Genomic DNA, 13,917 nt, shown 5'->3' with positions numbered 1-13,917 from the left:
GGGAGGAAGGAATGTCGGTGCAGTATGAGCGAATACAAAATCAGGTCTTTATTATTACAAAAAATACCTTTTTTAAAAAAACAACATTTAATACATCATCTTCCCATAGACGATGCAGAAAGGCTGCCCCTGCTCCACAATGAGGCGGCATCATCCAGTATCACGAAGCTGAGTGAAACGCCGGGCAGCATCCAGGCACCCAGCCAGAGGCTCTGAAACCACCAAACCCCCGAATTTCTGGAAGCCAAGAAACAAGAGACAAGTCTTTGCCACCCTAACATTTGGTGGATCTTCTCATTTAGCCCTCTCTTGAGCCTTCAAACTCCTTCAAAGCTCAGGAACATTTCCAAGGAGGAAAAAACCCACCACCAGAAAGACATTTAAAGCCCCGTAAACACGCCGGGACAGCATTCTTTAATAGTGCACTAGAGGCAGCCAGCCCTGATACCACAGCTTCACCTAAGTGGCATTTTTAAAAAATGAACAGCGGGTTCTGTACTCAGTCTTTGGACAAAAAAAATAAAGTCACAGGAATACCAAAAGGCATTGCTCAAGTTGAGTCTCACCACATCAGGATTATCAGCGTTACTGGCACTAAACTGTACTGGGCCAAATGAACATTTTTTGGGCAGCTGTTTCACCATAAGGGAACGCTTCCCACAGCTATCTCCCCTGGAACTAAGCCCCAGACAAGGGTTCTATTGTCAGAGGGGTTATTTTACAAGGTACAAAAATAGACAAAAACCAGAAACCATTAACACAGACCTAGGTACAACGTACACCAAACCCACTATGGCTACTTTAAAAGTCTTTGCTCAGAACCAGTTTCATTCCCATCACAGACCTCCACCTGACGTCAACAGCTACAAAGCTACGAGCCGTAAATCTCCAACTCTCAACTGGCTGTGAAAGATCTCCTGCTTGTCTCCCTGCAAACGCCTTCTCCCCAGTTCCACACAAAGATGGGCTGAAGAGGCAGCTGCCACATTAAAACATGCCCCCCGACCCTGCACTTCTCTAGCACCACTGAAGAGATGCAGGTGCCCCACGGCACCGCTGCGAAGCAGGCGTGAAATCACTTTTGACAAGGGAATGGAAACCGAGGCACTGAGGTGACACAGCTCTAGTAAGGCAACAGCGGTACTCAATAAAACCCAGGGCTAATTTCCAGTCCTGAGCTTTACCTTGCACTCCCTTTCCAGGGACTGTGATATTCCTGGCAATACTTTGCACTTAAAAAGAACTTATGGTCAGTTTTGGACAAGAAGCTTCACAACATCTCCAGGTAAAACTTAAATGTAACGGAAAAAAAAAAATGGAGAAGAGGAAATCTGAGCAGCTGCTTCATCATGATTGCTGGTGGACCCCAAATAGTGAGAATGGAGAGCTATATAAGCTACATCTTAAAAATTATATATAGTTTATAGTTTCCTATAAACTACATGATTTAAAATTTCTGTCTGACCTCACGCTGGAAATACAGGAGAAGTCAGGCAGAACAATCTAGAAGTGACTGTGAGGAGTATCACAGGGCTGAAGCAGGTCTGCGGCAGCCTGGCAGCACGCTCTGCACACAAGAGAATGCCATTAGCACTGAGCGGTCTCTCAGCAAGGTACCAAGCTCAGAGCCCTGAGAACTACAGAGCCAGCTCCTCTTTTGGTCAGAATTCGTCCCGTAATCTTGGTGGGTGGTCCATGCCAAAAAACGAAGAGGGTCTTCCATGCACGTCGCGCTCTCTTTTCACAAAGGCAGTAAACGAAGAGACACAGTTCCCAATAAAATGATCAGACTGGCCAAGAACATACAAATCAATCTGAGGCACTTCTGGCTGCAAGCTTACAACCTTGACCTGCAGAGAAACAAGGAAAGTAGATGAATCCAGTTATCTATTATTACAATCCAAATGTCTTGGCATAATATTAGAAATGGGAATATACAATAAAAAGAGAGTGGATTCTGCCTTAAGTTGCCCTATAACTCATTTATGAATAGATAAATGTCAAAACATTTTTGAAAATCACTTAGGTTTAATTGAAGTCTTTTTCAAGGAGAAATTTACTACCATGCAGGATAATGCTCTTCAACCTCTAGGAAAGGAAGAGTTTTACAGTATAATTTTTATTGCTACGAGTAAACTTTACTTTGAGATGCCAATATTTGTCTGTGAATAACATATTACACAACTGCCTGCCTGCCGTCCGTGGCAGCAACGGGCCAAAATCCAAGGAAGGTTTTTATTAAAGCACTCCTGCCGGAACGGGTTTCTGAAAAACCTACCTTTCCTTGGAAGAACTGCTGTATTTCCGTTGTGTAGGGCTCAGAATCAGTAGCGATATAAACAGATTTAGCTTCTGTCTTTTCCACCCAGAGCTTGAGAGCACGCTTGATCTCTTTGAGGTCTGGCAGGCACATGTCCATGGTAAGAGGGACCGCAGCGCTTCGGTCATAGCCCACACACTGAGGTGAAGCCATGAAGTGCGGCCCAGCTGTCCCGTCCTTTAACATATTGCAAGCATTTTTCTATTGGAAGAAGAAAAGAGAAGATACCATGTTTGAATGGCAGTGTGAGAAAACACCACCATGTCCCCTGCCACTGCCAGCAGCGTTACAGCCTGTTTGAAAGAGGAATCCCAACGGCACTGCTGACACACAGTGAGTTACTGAATGCCACCCCAGAAGGACAGCCCCAATTCGCGCAGCTTCTTCCACAGAGCTTTAGCCACAACCTATAGCAACTGCACAGGCTACAGCAACCAGCCTCACACACGAGCCGTACCCAGTCTGAGCCGATCCTCAGATGAATTCCTACGTAGGGCCTGACCAGCAGAGAATGAATATAGGCTTCTCCTTTCTTCACCATTTCATCAGACCACACGATATACTTATGGAGGGGCCGGTGCTCCTCTAAGACTGGAAACTGGGCTGGAGCTCCAGGTAAGGCGAGTACAGGGTGCTCAGAGGGTGAAAACCTAAGGAAAAAAACCCCAACAATCTGAAACACCACATAACCTTCCATGCATCATCTTGCACAATGACTACCGCAAAGGTTAGAATGGAAACTATGAACACACTGAAATATGCAGCATCTATTGCTCCAAATTTAGATCAGCTTTAACTATTTTGCCATCTGAACATAACATTGAAGAAAACTCTGGCACTGCATTTTACCTCAGACCTTGTATTTGACAGGCAAAAAGGCTTAAGAATCTCATACACATAGTGATGAGCTACCAAGCAATGAGACCTTACGTTTTCACCTCAGACTAGAGCAATTCTGTCACCGAAACTTACTGATATGATACCACTAAAGTCGCTCGTAGCTCTGAAAACATGAGGTAACCAGCAAAATACAGTTCATGATCAGGAACCGAGAGCCAAATTCTTTTTGAAGAATAATTACATACGTAGCCAATAAATACTGTAACTAAATATTACTGGCTCAGAAATCAATCAGGCTAACAGAGTTCACGCCTAATACTGCCCACAGGAAGAGGATGCTCAGAGAATATTTAATGGAAAAAGCATAAAGATTTTTAATTATATTGCTAACTAACCACTTCAGTCTCTCCCCCAAAATACAAAGGCTTTACACAGTGGCTAGCAGAACTGTTTTTGTGAGTTATTCTCTAGTTGCATGCCAGCACTTTTCCATCGTCTCGCTACCTTTGAATCCAATGGTCCTTGTACGCAGAACTGAAGGATATTCCCTTGAAGAGCTCAGACTTGTCAAAATTCACTTGGAACTGATCCCAGAACGGACCAAATGGATTTCCGTCCTGCAAAGGAAAGACAACCGTTCATTCAGTGCATACACAGAGCCTGAAAGGCAGACCTAGGAAGATCCTGGGGAGCAAAGCTGAAGAGCTTTTCTGTTACAGGAGGAAAGCAGACCGAATACAGCAGCCTGTTTGTCACATATCAGCTCCACAGGAAGGAGAGAGCAAAACGCATTAAGGAAAGTTAGCTGAGAACTAACGGAAAGGCTGTCTTACAAGAACAGCACAGCTCTCAAACTTGTATTTAAAAGAGATTGCTTTAAAACCAGGTGGACAACTGGACCACAAATGGGAAATGGGCAGAGACCAGTAGAAGATAAGCTACAGATCTGTTCTCCTTGTGCTCACGATCAAGTCTGAAGTGATAACACCTACTCACACAGACCATCTTCCTGAACCCCCAGCATTTGCTGACAAAGAAAAGCATGCAAGCGCCCCAAGCCACACTGATAAGCGGTGAAAGCAACGCCACACAGACTGATTTGGGGTGGATAACTCCTAAGTTTGCAATCAATGGTGACCTGAAAGAGCCGGTCACTCTTTTTGGAGCGGCAGCAGGCTTAAACTGCGCCCGTGGGGCATGCAGGAGGAACTCACCTTCATGGGACAAGTGCTTTTGTCAGCACTTCTCTGAGCCGCCGCTTCGAAGCAGTAAGCCACTCGCTTGCCAGGAGGCCAGTGAACGGGTGCCAGCTTCTCCATGAAGTCCTCCAAGCTGATAACGCGGTGATACTGCAGGAGCGGCTCCAGCTTGAAGTGCTCCGTGTAGGGGACGTGCAGCTAGGGAGGACAGGGCCCGCCTCGCTCACCGGCTGCCGGTAACGCAGAGCAGAGCCCCGGGGAGCGAAGCTTCCCTTCCCCGGGCCCCGCACCTCACCTCCCCCCCGGGAAAGACCACGACCCTCTGCCCGCCGCCCCCTCCCCGCCCGGCCCCCCGGGGAGGGTCTCACGTTGGTGTAGGGCGGGCGGTGGTGGCGGTACTCGATCCACGGCGGCACGGCCAGGGTCCGGTTGAGATCGCGGGCGAAGGCCAGGGCTCCCAAGAAGTGTTCGGCCTGGTTCCCGAACCGGCCTGCAAGAGAGGCGAGAGCGGGGCTCAGCCGGGGCCTCCGCCGGGGGCTCCGCGCCGGGCGGGAGAGCCTCACCCATGCAGGGACAGTAGAGCAGGTAACCGGCCGGGTCCCAGGCGGGCGCCGCGCCGCCGCCTCCTCCCGCCGCCATCACCAGGAGGAGGAGGAAGAGGAGGACGAGGACCGGCGGCGCCGCCATGACTGCTCGGCGGAGGTCAACGAGAGGCGGCCCCATCCCGGCATGCCCCGGGGCCCGCAGAGAACGGCCTCTCTAGCGGGAAGCGGCCACCATCGAGGCGGAAGCGGGAGACCGACGTCACTCCCACAATGCCCCGCACAATGGGGCCGCCGGGGCCTGGGCCGGAGCCGCGCCTGGCGGGGCCCGGGGGAACGGGGTGAGTGCGGGGGGGTAGAGGGAGGGGGGCGGCAGCGGAGGAAGGGGGGTGAGGGGCGGCGTCACGGCGGTTTCCTCCCTCCCCTCGGCGGCGGGGTCCCCTCGGGGGGTGGAGGAGGAGGAGGGGGGGGGGGGGGGCGTAGGCCGGGCCCGCCTCTCCCTCCCCTCAGGGCTGCGCCATGGTAACGGGGGGGCGGCACGTGTGCTCCCGCTGGCACCGGCCCGGCTGCACCCACGGACCTTTCCCTGGTGGCGGGGAGCGGGGGGGGAAGGAGAGAGGGCTCCCGTTTCCCTCTCGGTGCAAGCAGCACGGCCGCACTCTGTCGTGGCGGGGGGGGCTTTGCAGCCACTTTGGGGCCGAGTCGGTGAAAAAAGCGGGGTTTCTGTGGCATAAATAAATCATCCCGGAGCCGTGTTGGCGTTTGGGGCTTTCCCGGTGTTGCAGGGAAGGGGTTTGGGCTTTTAAAATCCCGTGTGTTGTCATGTCAGGGAAGTGGAGAGGGAAAGAGGAGCTCGGTCAGGTGGGAAAATCATCTTGCGGGGGTGGTGTGTCTGGTTACATCCCATAGGAAAGGTGCAGCAGCTTTTCCCTGGTCTTTAAAAGTAAATGCAAGCTTTACACGGGAGTTTTTTCCAAAATCTGTAAGGGATCAAGTGGGGGAAACCGATACTGAGCCTTGAGCAGCTCAACTAGAAAAATGAACCTGTTGGGATGTAAAAACCTACATACCTAGAAACGGCCAAAGCCACTCACGGTAAGAAAAGAATGGTTTTCAGAGGGGAAATCAGGGCATCATAATGACATATGAGTTGGTGTTTGTGACTGTAGGAAAACTGTAAAGAAAGGGTCAACGCAAGATGTGTAGGGAGGTAGGAGAGTGATTTTTACATCCAGGTGTGGCATTGGCAAGGCTGGTGCTCTGCATCTAGGTCTGGTATCCACTTTTGCTTCCTTATAATTAAAAAAACAGTATTGGAAAATGGTAGAAGATGTAGAAAAGTCACAAAGTGATCTGAGGTCTGCAAGCAGAGCCTCACAGTCAGGGATTGGAGCTGGACTTGATTAGAACATTGTATAGATTTTGTTACGCTGTGTGGGGTCTTTGAAAGACCTGCTCCGAGGGATGTTGCTGCAGCAGTTTAAGGTGTTATGGTCACTGATCATCATGTAGGAAGGTCAATAAATGCATGAGTGCACCCGTGTCCTGGCCGGGTCGGTGCCAGGCCTGACACTGCAGCCAGGATCGCTGCAGAAGGTGGGTTTGGGGCAGGCATAACACCAGGCTGAGGCTGAGTGCCCACCATGGATTCTGGCCTCTGCCTTCTGCCACGTAGCTGGTACCTTCCGCTTGAGCAAGTTTAAGCTTTAACAACTTAAAATAGCTTAGCAAACCTGAGTGGGTGACTGATCAGGCTGCGGGAGGAAAAATTTAAAAAGAAGTTACTTTTCAGCTGGGTAAGTTCCTTCAGCAACACCACTGTGCAGCTGTAAAACAGCTGGGCCAGTGCAGTGCACAAGCAGGTGGTGAGGACTGAGGGGACGCAGGAGTTCCTAGGCCAACTTCTTTGTCCCTGCAGGAAGAAAAGTGACAGTACTGGAGCAGCTCCTTAGCAAAGGCACAGCAGGACTCAGCAGGTAGAAGCCAAGGACAGCGAAATTCAAATCAGACACAAGAGATACCCTTTAGAAAAGAGAAACCACAGCTCCATAGTCCAGGGGCTGGTCAGGCAGCCTGCCAGGCCCCGTGTCCCTGCCTCCGACTGCCGCTGCATACCTGCTCTGGCCAGATCAGACAGCTTTGCTGTTGGTCTGGTCAGAGAACTCATCCAGGCTCCTTTTTATGTTTTCCTGATTATTTTTAACCTGGGCAGTTCCCCAGTCTGGTTCCCAGCCTAGGTTACAAGGTTTTCCTGCACAGCCAAGGAACTGTGCTCTGTGTCACAGGAGTGACTTCAAGAGGCAGAAACTGCAGAAATGCTGTATCATTGAACCGTAATTTGAGAAGGATTAAACAGTGGGACAAACTGTCAAAGCAGGTGGTGGACTCTATCCTAGGGACTTTCTGTGAAGCCTGAGAGCTTTTTTGTACTATGTACCAACGCAGACATACTTCATTGTTTTCTGTACAATGACAAGTGGGTGGAATCTCATACATAGCATATGATCCATCAGCTTATATGAGCTCTTCTAGCTTGAATTTGCACAAAACCTGATGACTGTAGTAATGAAATATGTCACATAAGTTGGCAGCCAGTGGGAATCCAGCTCTCAGGTGGGTTGTCTTTTTTTCCAGCTCTGTGTTCACCCCGCCAGCCTCTTAACCTCTGTAGAACTGAAGCAGAAGATTCATCTGCTGATGAGGGTTTTCTGTAAGCAATTTAGCAGAGATTTCTGGAGCTGCATAGGCTAGACATATTTTTCAAGGACTAGTACAAAACTTTCTAAGATAACCAGGTTTCCCAGTGCTGGTACCAATGCCGTGACATAAAAGATGTTCTCTGAGCAAATGTAGGTGAAGTGTTTCCATGCAGTGGTGACTGTTTCTGGTAGCTCAAATTACAATGAATAGGGAGCACACTGGAAATGTTCTTGTTACTAAGAAAACTGATTGAGGTTTTTTTAAAATGTAAATATCTAGATCATGCAAAAAGTCTTCTAGCCAAGCATGAATTTTGTTGTTAAGCTTCCATGGCTACCGTGTTTCAGTGATACTGTGCAAGACCCTCATCTTGTTTTTTCTTTCTTATTCCGTAGCTGTCAGAGTGTCCTAGGACATACATTTAGATTTAGACACAGACCCAAACAGGTAGATAGGTTTTTCTTGCTAGACCTTTACAATTTTAAAGAAAAGTTGGTGAAATTTTACAATAATCAATTACAGACATTACCATATCTTAACTCATTTGTATTTGGGTTTCTGCTCTGAAGGCTATAGTTTATGTGCCTTAATGTTAAAGACAGCAGAATTCAAGCTCTGTCTTCTTTCAGGTAGCTTTGAAACTGGCACAGATGGCTGAGCTTGTTCAGAGGGAAAGAAGCAACTACTTGGCGAAAGTGACAGAGACTCCCGGAACGCATGCACAGCTCTGAAGCAGGAGGTAGAGAACACTTATCTTTTCTGGCACACATCTCATACAGAGGTGAAATATTCACAGTCTTAGACGCCTACAAAGGAAGACTGCTCTGAAATGCAGGACTCCTGCACCCTGAGGGGTAGGAGCAGCCATCACATCACACTGGGTTGTACCAAAGTGGCACCTCAGCAATTCTAGTCCTTTATTGTTCTGCTCTGCCCGAGTAGATTCAGCCTGCACAAAACTGAATTCTGTTCTTAACGGACATTTCCAAACCTCAGAGTGACACGTTTTCTTGGAGTCACCCCATTTCCCAGTGTTTTCCGTCCTGAGGGAACCATTCATGGTACTGTGAGTGGTGGTGTAGTTACAGTTATTGTTATTTCAGCTATTCATAACGTTCAGTGGTGCACTTTCTTAATGGGGGGTGGTTAGTTCCCTCATAGTTGCACATCCTGCCCACAACTGGCACTCATGTTGATGTGCAGGCAGGAAGTTCCTCCCTCTGAAGCAATCATGGAGTGAGAAAGAGCTTGAGGGTTTGATGCTATTTTAAGAAGAAGAGTTTCTCAGGCAGCTAAATTCAGTGAAAGAGATCTTTTCTGAGGTTTTTATTTCAGCTAACCGTTTACCAGTTTAGGTGTTGGTACGACCATATAAAAATGTAGTACTTTACCAACAAGACAAACACAACTCAAGAACAACCTGCTAAGAGATTAACGTAGATTTTCATCAGCATGAAAGCCAGCAGAGCATACAGGAGGTACATTTTGTTGAACAGGAAACAGTTTGAGCTTCCATTATCAATGGATGAGAGTGTAAAAGAAAAAAAATAATTTAAAATTGCTCATTACTGTAGAAAACTTGCTAATCCAGAGAGACAGAATCTGCCCCACAGTAGAAAAGTGAAAATACAATGACTAATCACACCCTGAAGCAAAGCAGCATCTTTTGCCTTCCTGAAAAAGGTGTAATGTTGCTGATAATAGCAAGTTTTCTTCCCCGGCCCTGTTGACCCATATGTGGTAATTCAGATTGGTTTGCTAGGAGATGGTCTTACTAGTGCAACAAAACCAAGAGAACCTTAGTTTCTCTGAGAAGTTCTAGAAGGGAATTCCATGCAAGCAAAGATCAAGACCAAATGAGAACAGACTATGAAGAATATGAAAAAAGGGGTTGAGAAGCACGGGGGAAGGTGAGGTATTTAGAGCTACAGAGACACGTGTCTACAATATTTCAGGACAAAATGCACATAACAGGTAACACTAGCTCTTAATAGTTGAAAAGTGTAATTCAGAAAAAGTTTAACATCATTTTATTCAGGTAACGGGTTAAGGGAGAAAAGAACAAAACACATTCTGGAGATGGGAGTTTTGCATGTCTGTGAACACACATCTTCACATGTTTATAATGCTTGTTGAATGCTCACACCTGTTTGTTGCATGGGTGAAAGATGCAGTGTCTTAGCACCAACCCTTCTGTGATTTCAGATGAAGAAGTTTTGCTATTAAAGCAGTTTGGTCACAGAGGGTTCCAACAGAAAACTGTACCAGGACAACATCACGGCAAGACGCCTGCAGGCCGGAGTTCTGCTTGACATGGCCATGTTCTACTAGACCTGCCATGACGGCATTTTTTCCCAGTGTTCCCAACTGGATTCAAGATGCAAAGCAGGAGGAGGAAGAGACAGGCTGGAAATTAGTCCCCAAACCAAGAGGTGACGAGACTGAAAGTCAGGGAAAATGCCAATGTGAAATATCGGAGACCTCCTTCACTAATGTGGACAAGCTGAGAACTCACACACTTTCTCATACTGAGCAGAGACCATACAACTGCCCTCAGCTGCACTGTGGCAAAGCCTTTGCTTCTAAGTACAAGCTATATAGGTAGGTAACTGCTGAGTGCCTCTGCTGAACAGTGCTCCCCTGCCAAACGAGGGGGGAAAACCCCTCCAACATGTTTTTTTTGCTCGAATTTCTGAGAAGGTGGAGGAGGGGAAATGCCCTTGTTGCCTTGCAAAGCAGTTGAGTCCCAGACGTTACCACACTTGGCATCTTTTTAAGCACCTTCCAGAGAACCTCAGATAATACTTACCCTCAGCTCAAGCTGTTTTCTGTTTTACTAAGGAGGAAATTGAAGCAGAAAGTGAAGTTCACATTAAAAAACAAAATGAAAAGCAAGAATAGCATTCACATTTCATAAGCCCTCTAACTTTAATCACAGGAATATTTCTATGGCAGCTGTTGTTCTAGCATGAAGAAGTAGAGTTCCCGTTTATGTACTGAAATACAGCATAGAATAATTAAATGATATGATCACTAGGAACTTGAAACTAGATGAACCACAGGTGTCAGTGTAAGACACCAAGGTGAAATCAGTCCACAGTGGCTGCCAACAGACATTGCCACAATCTAATGCCTCCTGATGAAATGAAGCCGTCTCACCAGCAGGCAAGCATTTCTTGTCATAAACTACCAAGGTTTTCTTTGTCATTTCCCCCTTTGATAGCCTCAGCAGAGAGAACAGGAGCTGAGTAGACAACTGAAGTATACCTGTGCAGAGGTGATGCATTGTAGGGAGGATGGGCACTGCTGAGACAGACTCTAACTGTTGCTTGAAATGTTGTGCTTCTGTGCCTGGAGAGTCCCTGCTGCCGAGGCTGTCAGGGCAGCATCCTTTAGTGGTGGTAAAATGTCATCTGGGTTTTTTATGGCATAGAGTGTAGAACACAAGGAAAATTTTGAAAAAGTAGCATGTGTTCTCTTAGGGGTTGTAAGCTAAACTAAACTAAACTTTCCTGCTTTTCTCCCAAAAGGCATATGGCCACGCACTCTGCTCAGAAGCCTCATCAGTGTATGTACTGTGAGAAGATGTTTCACCGGAAAGATCACCTTCGCAACCACCTGCAGACCCATGATCCCAACAAGGAGGCCCTCCACTGTCCTGAGTGTGGCAAGAACTACAACACGAAACTCGGCTTCAGGCGACATCTGGCCATGCACGCAGCTGCCAGCGGTGATCTCAGCTGCAAGGTGTGCCTCCAGACGTTTGAAAGTACCCAAGTCCTGCTGGAGCACCTCAAAGCTCATTCTAGGCGGGCTTCTGGTGGAGCTAAGGAAAAGAAGCATCCGTGTGACCACTGTGATAGGCGCTTCTACACCCGGAAAGATGTGCGGAGACACTTGGTAGTGCACACGGGGCGGAAGGACTTCTTGTGCCAGTACTGTGCTCAGAGGTTTGGGCGGAAAGATCATCTGACCAGGCACATGAAGAAAAGCCACTCCCAGGAACTGCTGAAGATTAAGACAGAGCCAGTTGACATGCTGGGTCTCCTAAGCTGCAGCTCATCTGTCGCAGTGAAGGAAGAGTTGAGTCCTGTCCTGTGTATGGCATCCAGAGACATGATAGGTGGTAAGAGCTTCCCTGGCATGTTGCCTGTGGGCATGTACAGCACACATCTCCAAACCATGCCAAGCTCAGGGATGCCCCATTCTTTGGTTCCTAATTCTCTTCCAATGGGAATGAGCTATCCTCTGGAGTCTTCTTCTCCCATCTCCTCCCCACCGCAACCTCCTCCAAAGTATCAGCTTGGATCTACCTCATATTTGCCTGAGAAACTACCCAAAGTAGAGGTGGACAGCTTTTTGTCAGACTTCCCTGGCAGCCTGTCTCTCTCATCTGGTGAGCCTCAGTCCTCTTCACCTCAGCCACCCCCCCTGGATGAGGCTTTGCTTTCCAAGAGCCCTGCTAACCTTTCAGAGGCTCTCTGTGCTGCTAACATGGACTTTTCTCATCTTCTTGGCTTCCTCCCCCTAAATCTTCCTCCTTGCAATCCACCTGTATCATCAGGGGGATTGGTCATGGGCTACTCACAGGGGGAGACACAGCCACTGCTTACCACTTTGCAACATCAACCTCAAGAATCTCCTGGAGCTGGGGCCTCGCTGAACTTTGGGCCCCTTCATTCATTGCCCCCTGTCTTCACCTCCAGCTTGAGCACAACCACGCTGCCACGTTTCCACCAGGCATTCCAATAAGCTGAAAATAGCACTGGAGAACAGATCTTTCAATCACCCTTTTGTGGAGAGCCTTAAAAACGCACAACTCTTACTTCCCTTTGGGGTGTGAAAGCTTTGCAAAGCTGTTTCAGACAGGAGGTTTCTGATCTCTGGAGGGAGCACTTGTAGACTGGAACAGCAGATAGCCCTGTGCAAGTCCCAGTCCTGTACAGCGAAAAGATTTCAGCTAATAGACTGGATATATTTTATCTAATTTTTAATCTGTGAATCAGGAGCCGCGCTTAGCACTGACCTTCCCTGAGATCCTGGAGCTGTGTTCCTCTTCGGGAAGGGACTGTCCCTGAGAAGGAGTTGAGACTCTTTCATCTTGGGCTAAACTTTTGAAGAGTCCAGCTTCCATTTCATGTTATCACACTGCAATTCTGGCAAAACAGCCAACGCCTCCACATGGAGAAGGAGAAGAAGTCAGGAAACCCACTCTGTATGAAGCCAACGGGGAAGAAGCTGTCCTTCCCCCCTACCTCTCATCCCATCACAGCTTACTGCACCGAATACAGCTTACTCCACATCAGTGTTAAGCAACAAGACCGTTTACATAGTGAATTCAGAGACGTCACCTCATTCTTCTTTGTGGAGCCATTAGGTTAAACTCATTACAGCGAACATTGTTTACACAACACAAATCTGTTTCCGCCATTACAAAAATAGGAGGCACCAGAATACACTGGTTTTATATCTGGTGTAGCTAGAACACTGTTTACACAATGAAGTCAGGTTGCACTGATTTCTCTTCACTTATCATGTTCTTCCCCCATGGGGAAATACACTGCTTTTTGGACCACTTCAGCCTCTGCCACTGTAGGCAGCAGCTTCCCGTGTTTTCTCTCTGGCTGTCCACGAGTCAAGAGGATGGAGCAGCTCTCACAACTTAGCTTGTTTTTGCAGTGTATGGATAGAGCCCTTTTAAATATCTCCCACAGGCAAACAGATCATGCATCTGTTCTGAAAACCAAAGCATGTGAAAAAGCTAGGTTAGGAGCTCGGGGCTGGCGGTATTGAGTACTGTCGTACAAGGCATGGATGACAACAGGCTGCAGGTCCCCTCTCCGTGGGTTCCCTTGAGCTGAGGAACAGAGTACGAGTTTCTAGGGTTTTTTACCACAACAGTTCAGTGAGGTCAATACCCTTTTGGCTTATCCACGAAGCACTCTCAAGAGATATATTTTTACCTTGATCCTAGGGTGATGACATCCAGGAATCGGGAGGAAAAATTGGTCCCAGCTTCATGTACACTCTATCAGTGTATTTTGAGGCACTTTCCCCAACACTAATAGTTCTAACAAATGCTGAGGGTTTGGGCCTGCAGTCACCCTTTCACGTAGGATTTGGTTCCACTGGCCTTTGTGTTCTCTCCTTCTTGAGCCTTGCCTCTTGAAGTTAAAGTCCTGCTCTCTGCCCCACCTCTTAAATTCTTCCATGGACTTCCTTTACCTACTGAGGGCAGAAGGGTTACACTGGTAAGTGGCAGCCAGCTGCTGATGTCATTTAGCATCTGTATCGTCTCCTGCTCTCATTTTCCTGG

At 47.8% G+C, this 13,917-nt stretch overlaps 2 protein-coding genes across 3 annotated transcripts; one reads left to right on the top strand and one right to left on the bottom strand.

Moving 5' to 3' along the window:
• Positions 1-23: 23 nt before the first annotated feature.
• On the bottom strand, positions 24-5,148 carry POFUT1 (protein O-fucosyltransferase 1). The gene is made up of 7 exons (XM_049816676.1): positions 4,923-5,148; positions 4,728-4,849; positions 4,375-4,557; positions 3,665-3,777; positions 2,778-2,970; positions 2,279-2,521; positions 24-1,850 (listed from the first exon to the last, which is right to left on the bottom strand). Exons 1-7 carry the CDS (start codon positions 5,080-5,082, stop codon positions 1,662-1,664), a joined length of 1,203 nt encoding a protein of 400 aa, XP_049672633.1. The 5' UTR covers positions 5,083-5,148; the 3' UTR covers positions 24-1,661.
• Positions 5,149-5,158: 10 nt separating this feature from the next.
• On the top strand, positions 5,159-13,572 carry PLAGL2 (PLAG1 like zinc finger 2). Of its 2 annotated transcripts, XM_049816674.1 has the most exons (4): positions 5,159-5,242; positions 8,231-8,340; positions 9,807-10,202; positions 11,132-13,572. In XM_049816674.1, exons 3-4 carry the CDS (start codon positions 9,940-9,942, stop codon positions 12,351-12,353), a joined length of 1,485 nt encoding a protein of 494 aa, XP_049672631.1. In that variant the 5' UTR covers positions 5,159-5,242; positions 8,231-8,340; positions 9,807-9,939; the 3' UTR covers positions 12,354-13,572. The 2 variants fall into 2 exon arrangements, with proteins under 2 accessions (XP_049672631.1, XP_049672632.1); XM_049816675.1 differs by lacking the exon at positions 8,231-8,340 and having other exon boundaries at positions 5,184-5,242.
• Positions 13,573-13,917: the final 345 nt, after the last annotated feature.

This window comes from Accipiter gentilis, chromosome 14 (genome assembly GCF_929443795.1).
Source record: "Accipiter gentilis chromosome 14, bAccGen1.1, whole genome shotgun sequence".
Classification (NCBI taxonomy): domain Eukaryota; kingdom Metazoa; phylum Chordata; class Aves; order Accipitriformes; family Accipitridae; genus Astur; species Astur gentilis.
Note: the sequence above shows the minus strand (reverse complement) of the source record. Positions and strands in the feature narration are given on the sequence as shown.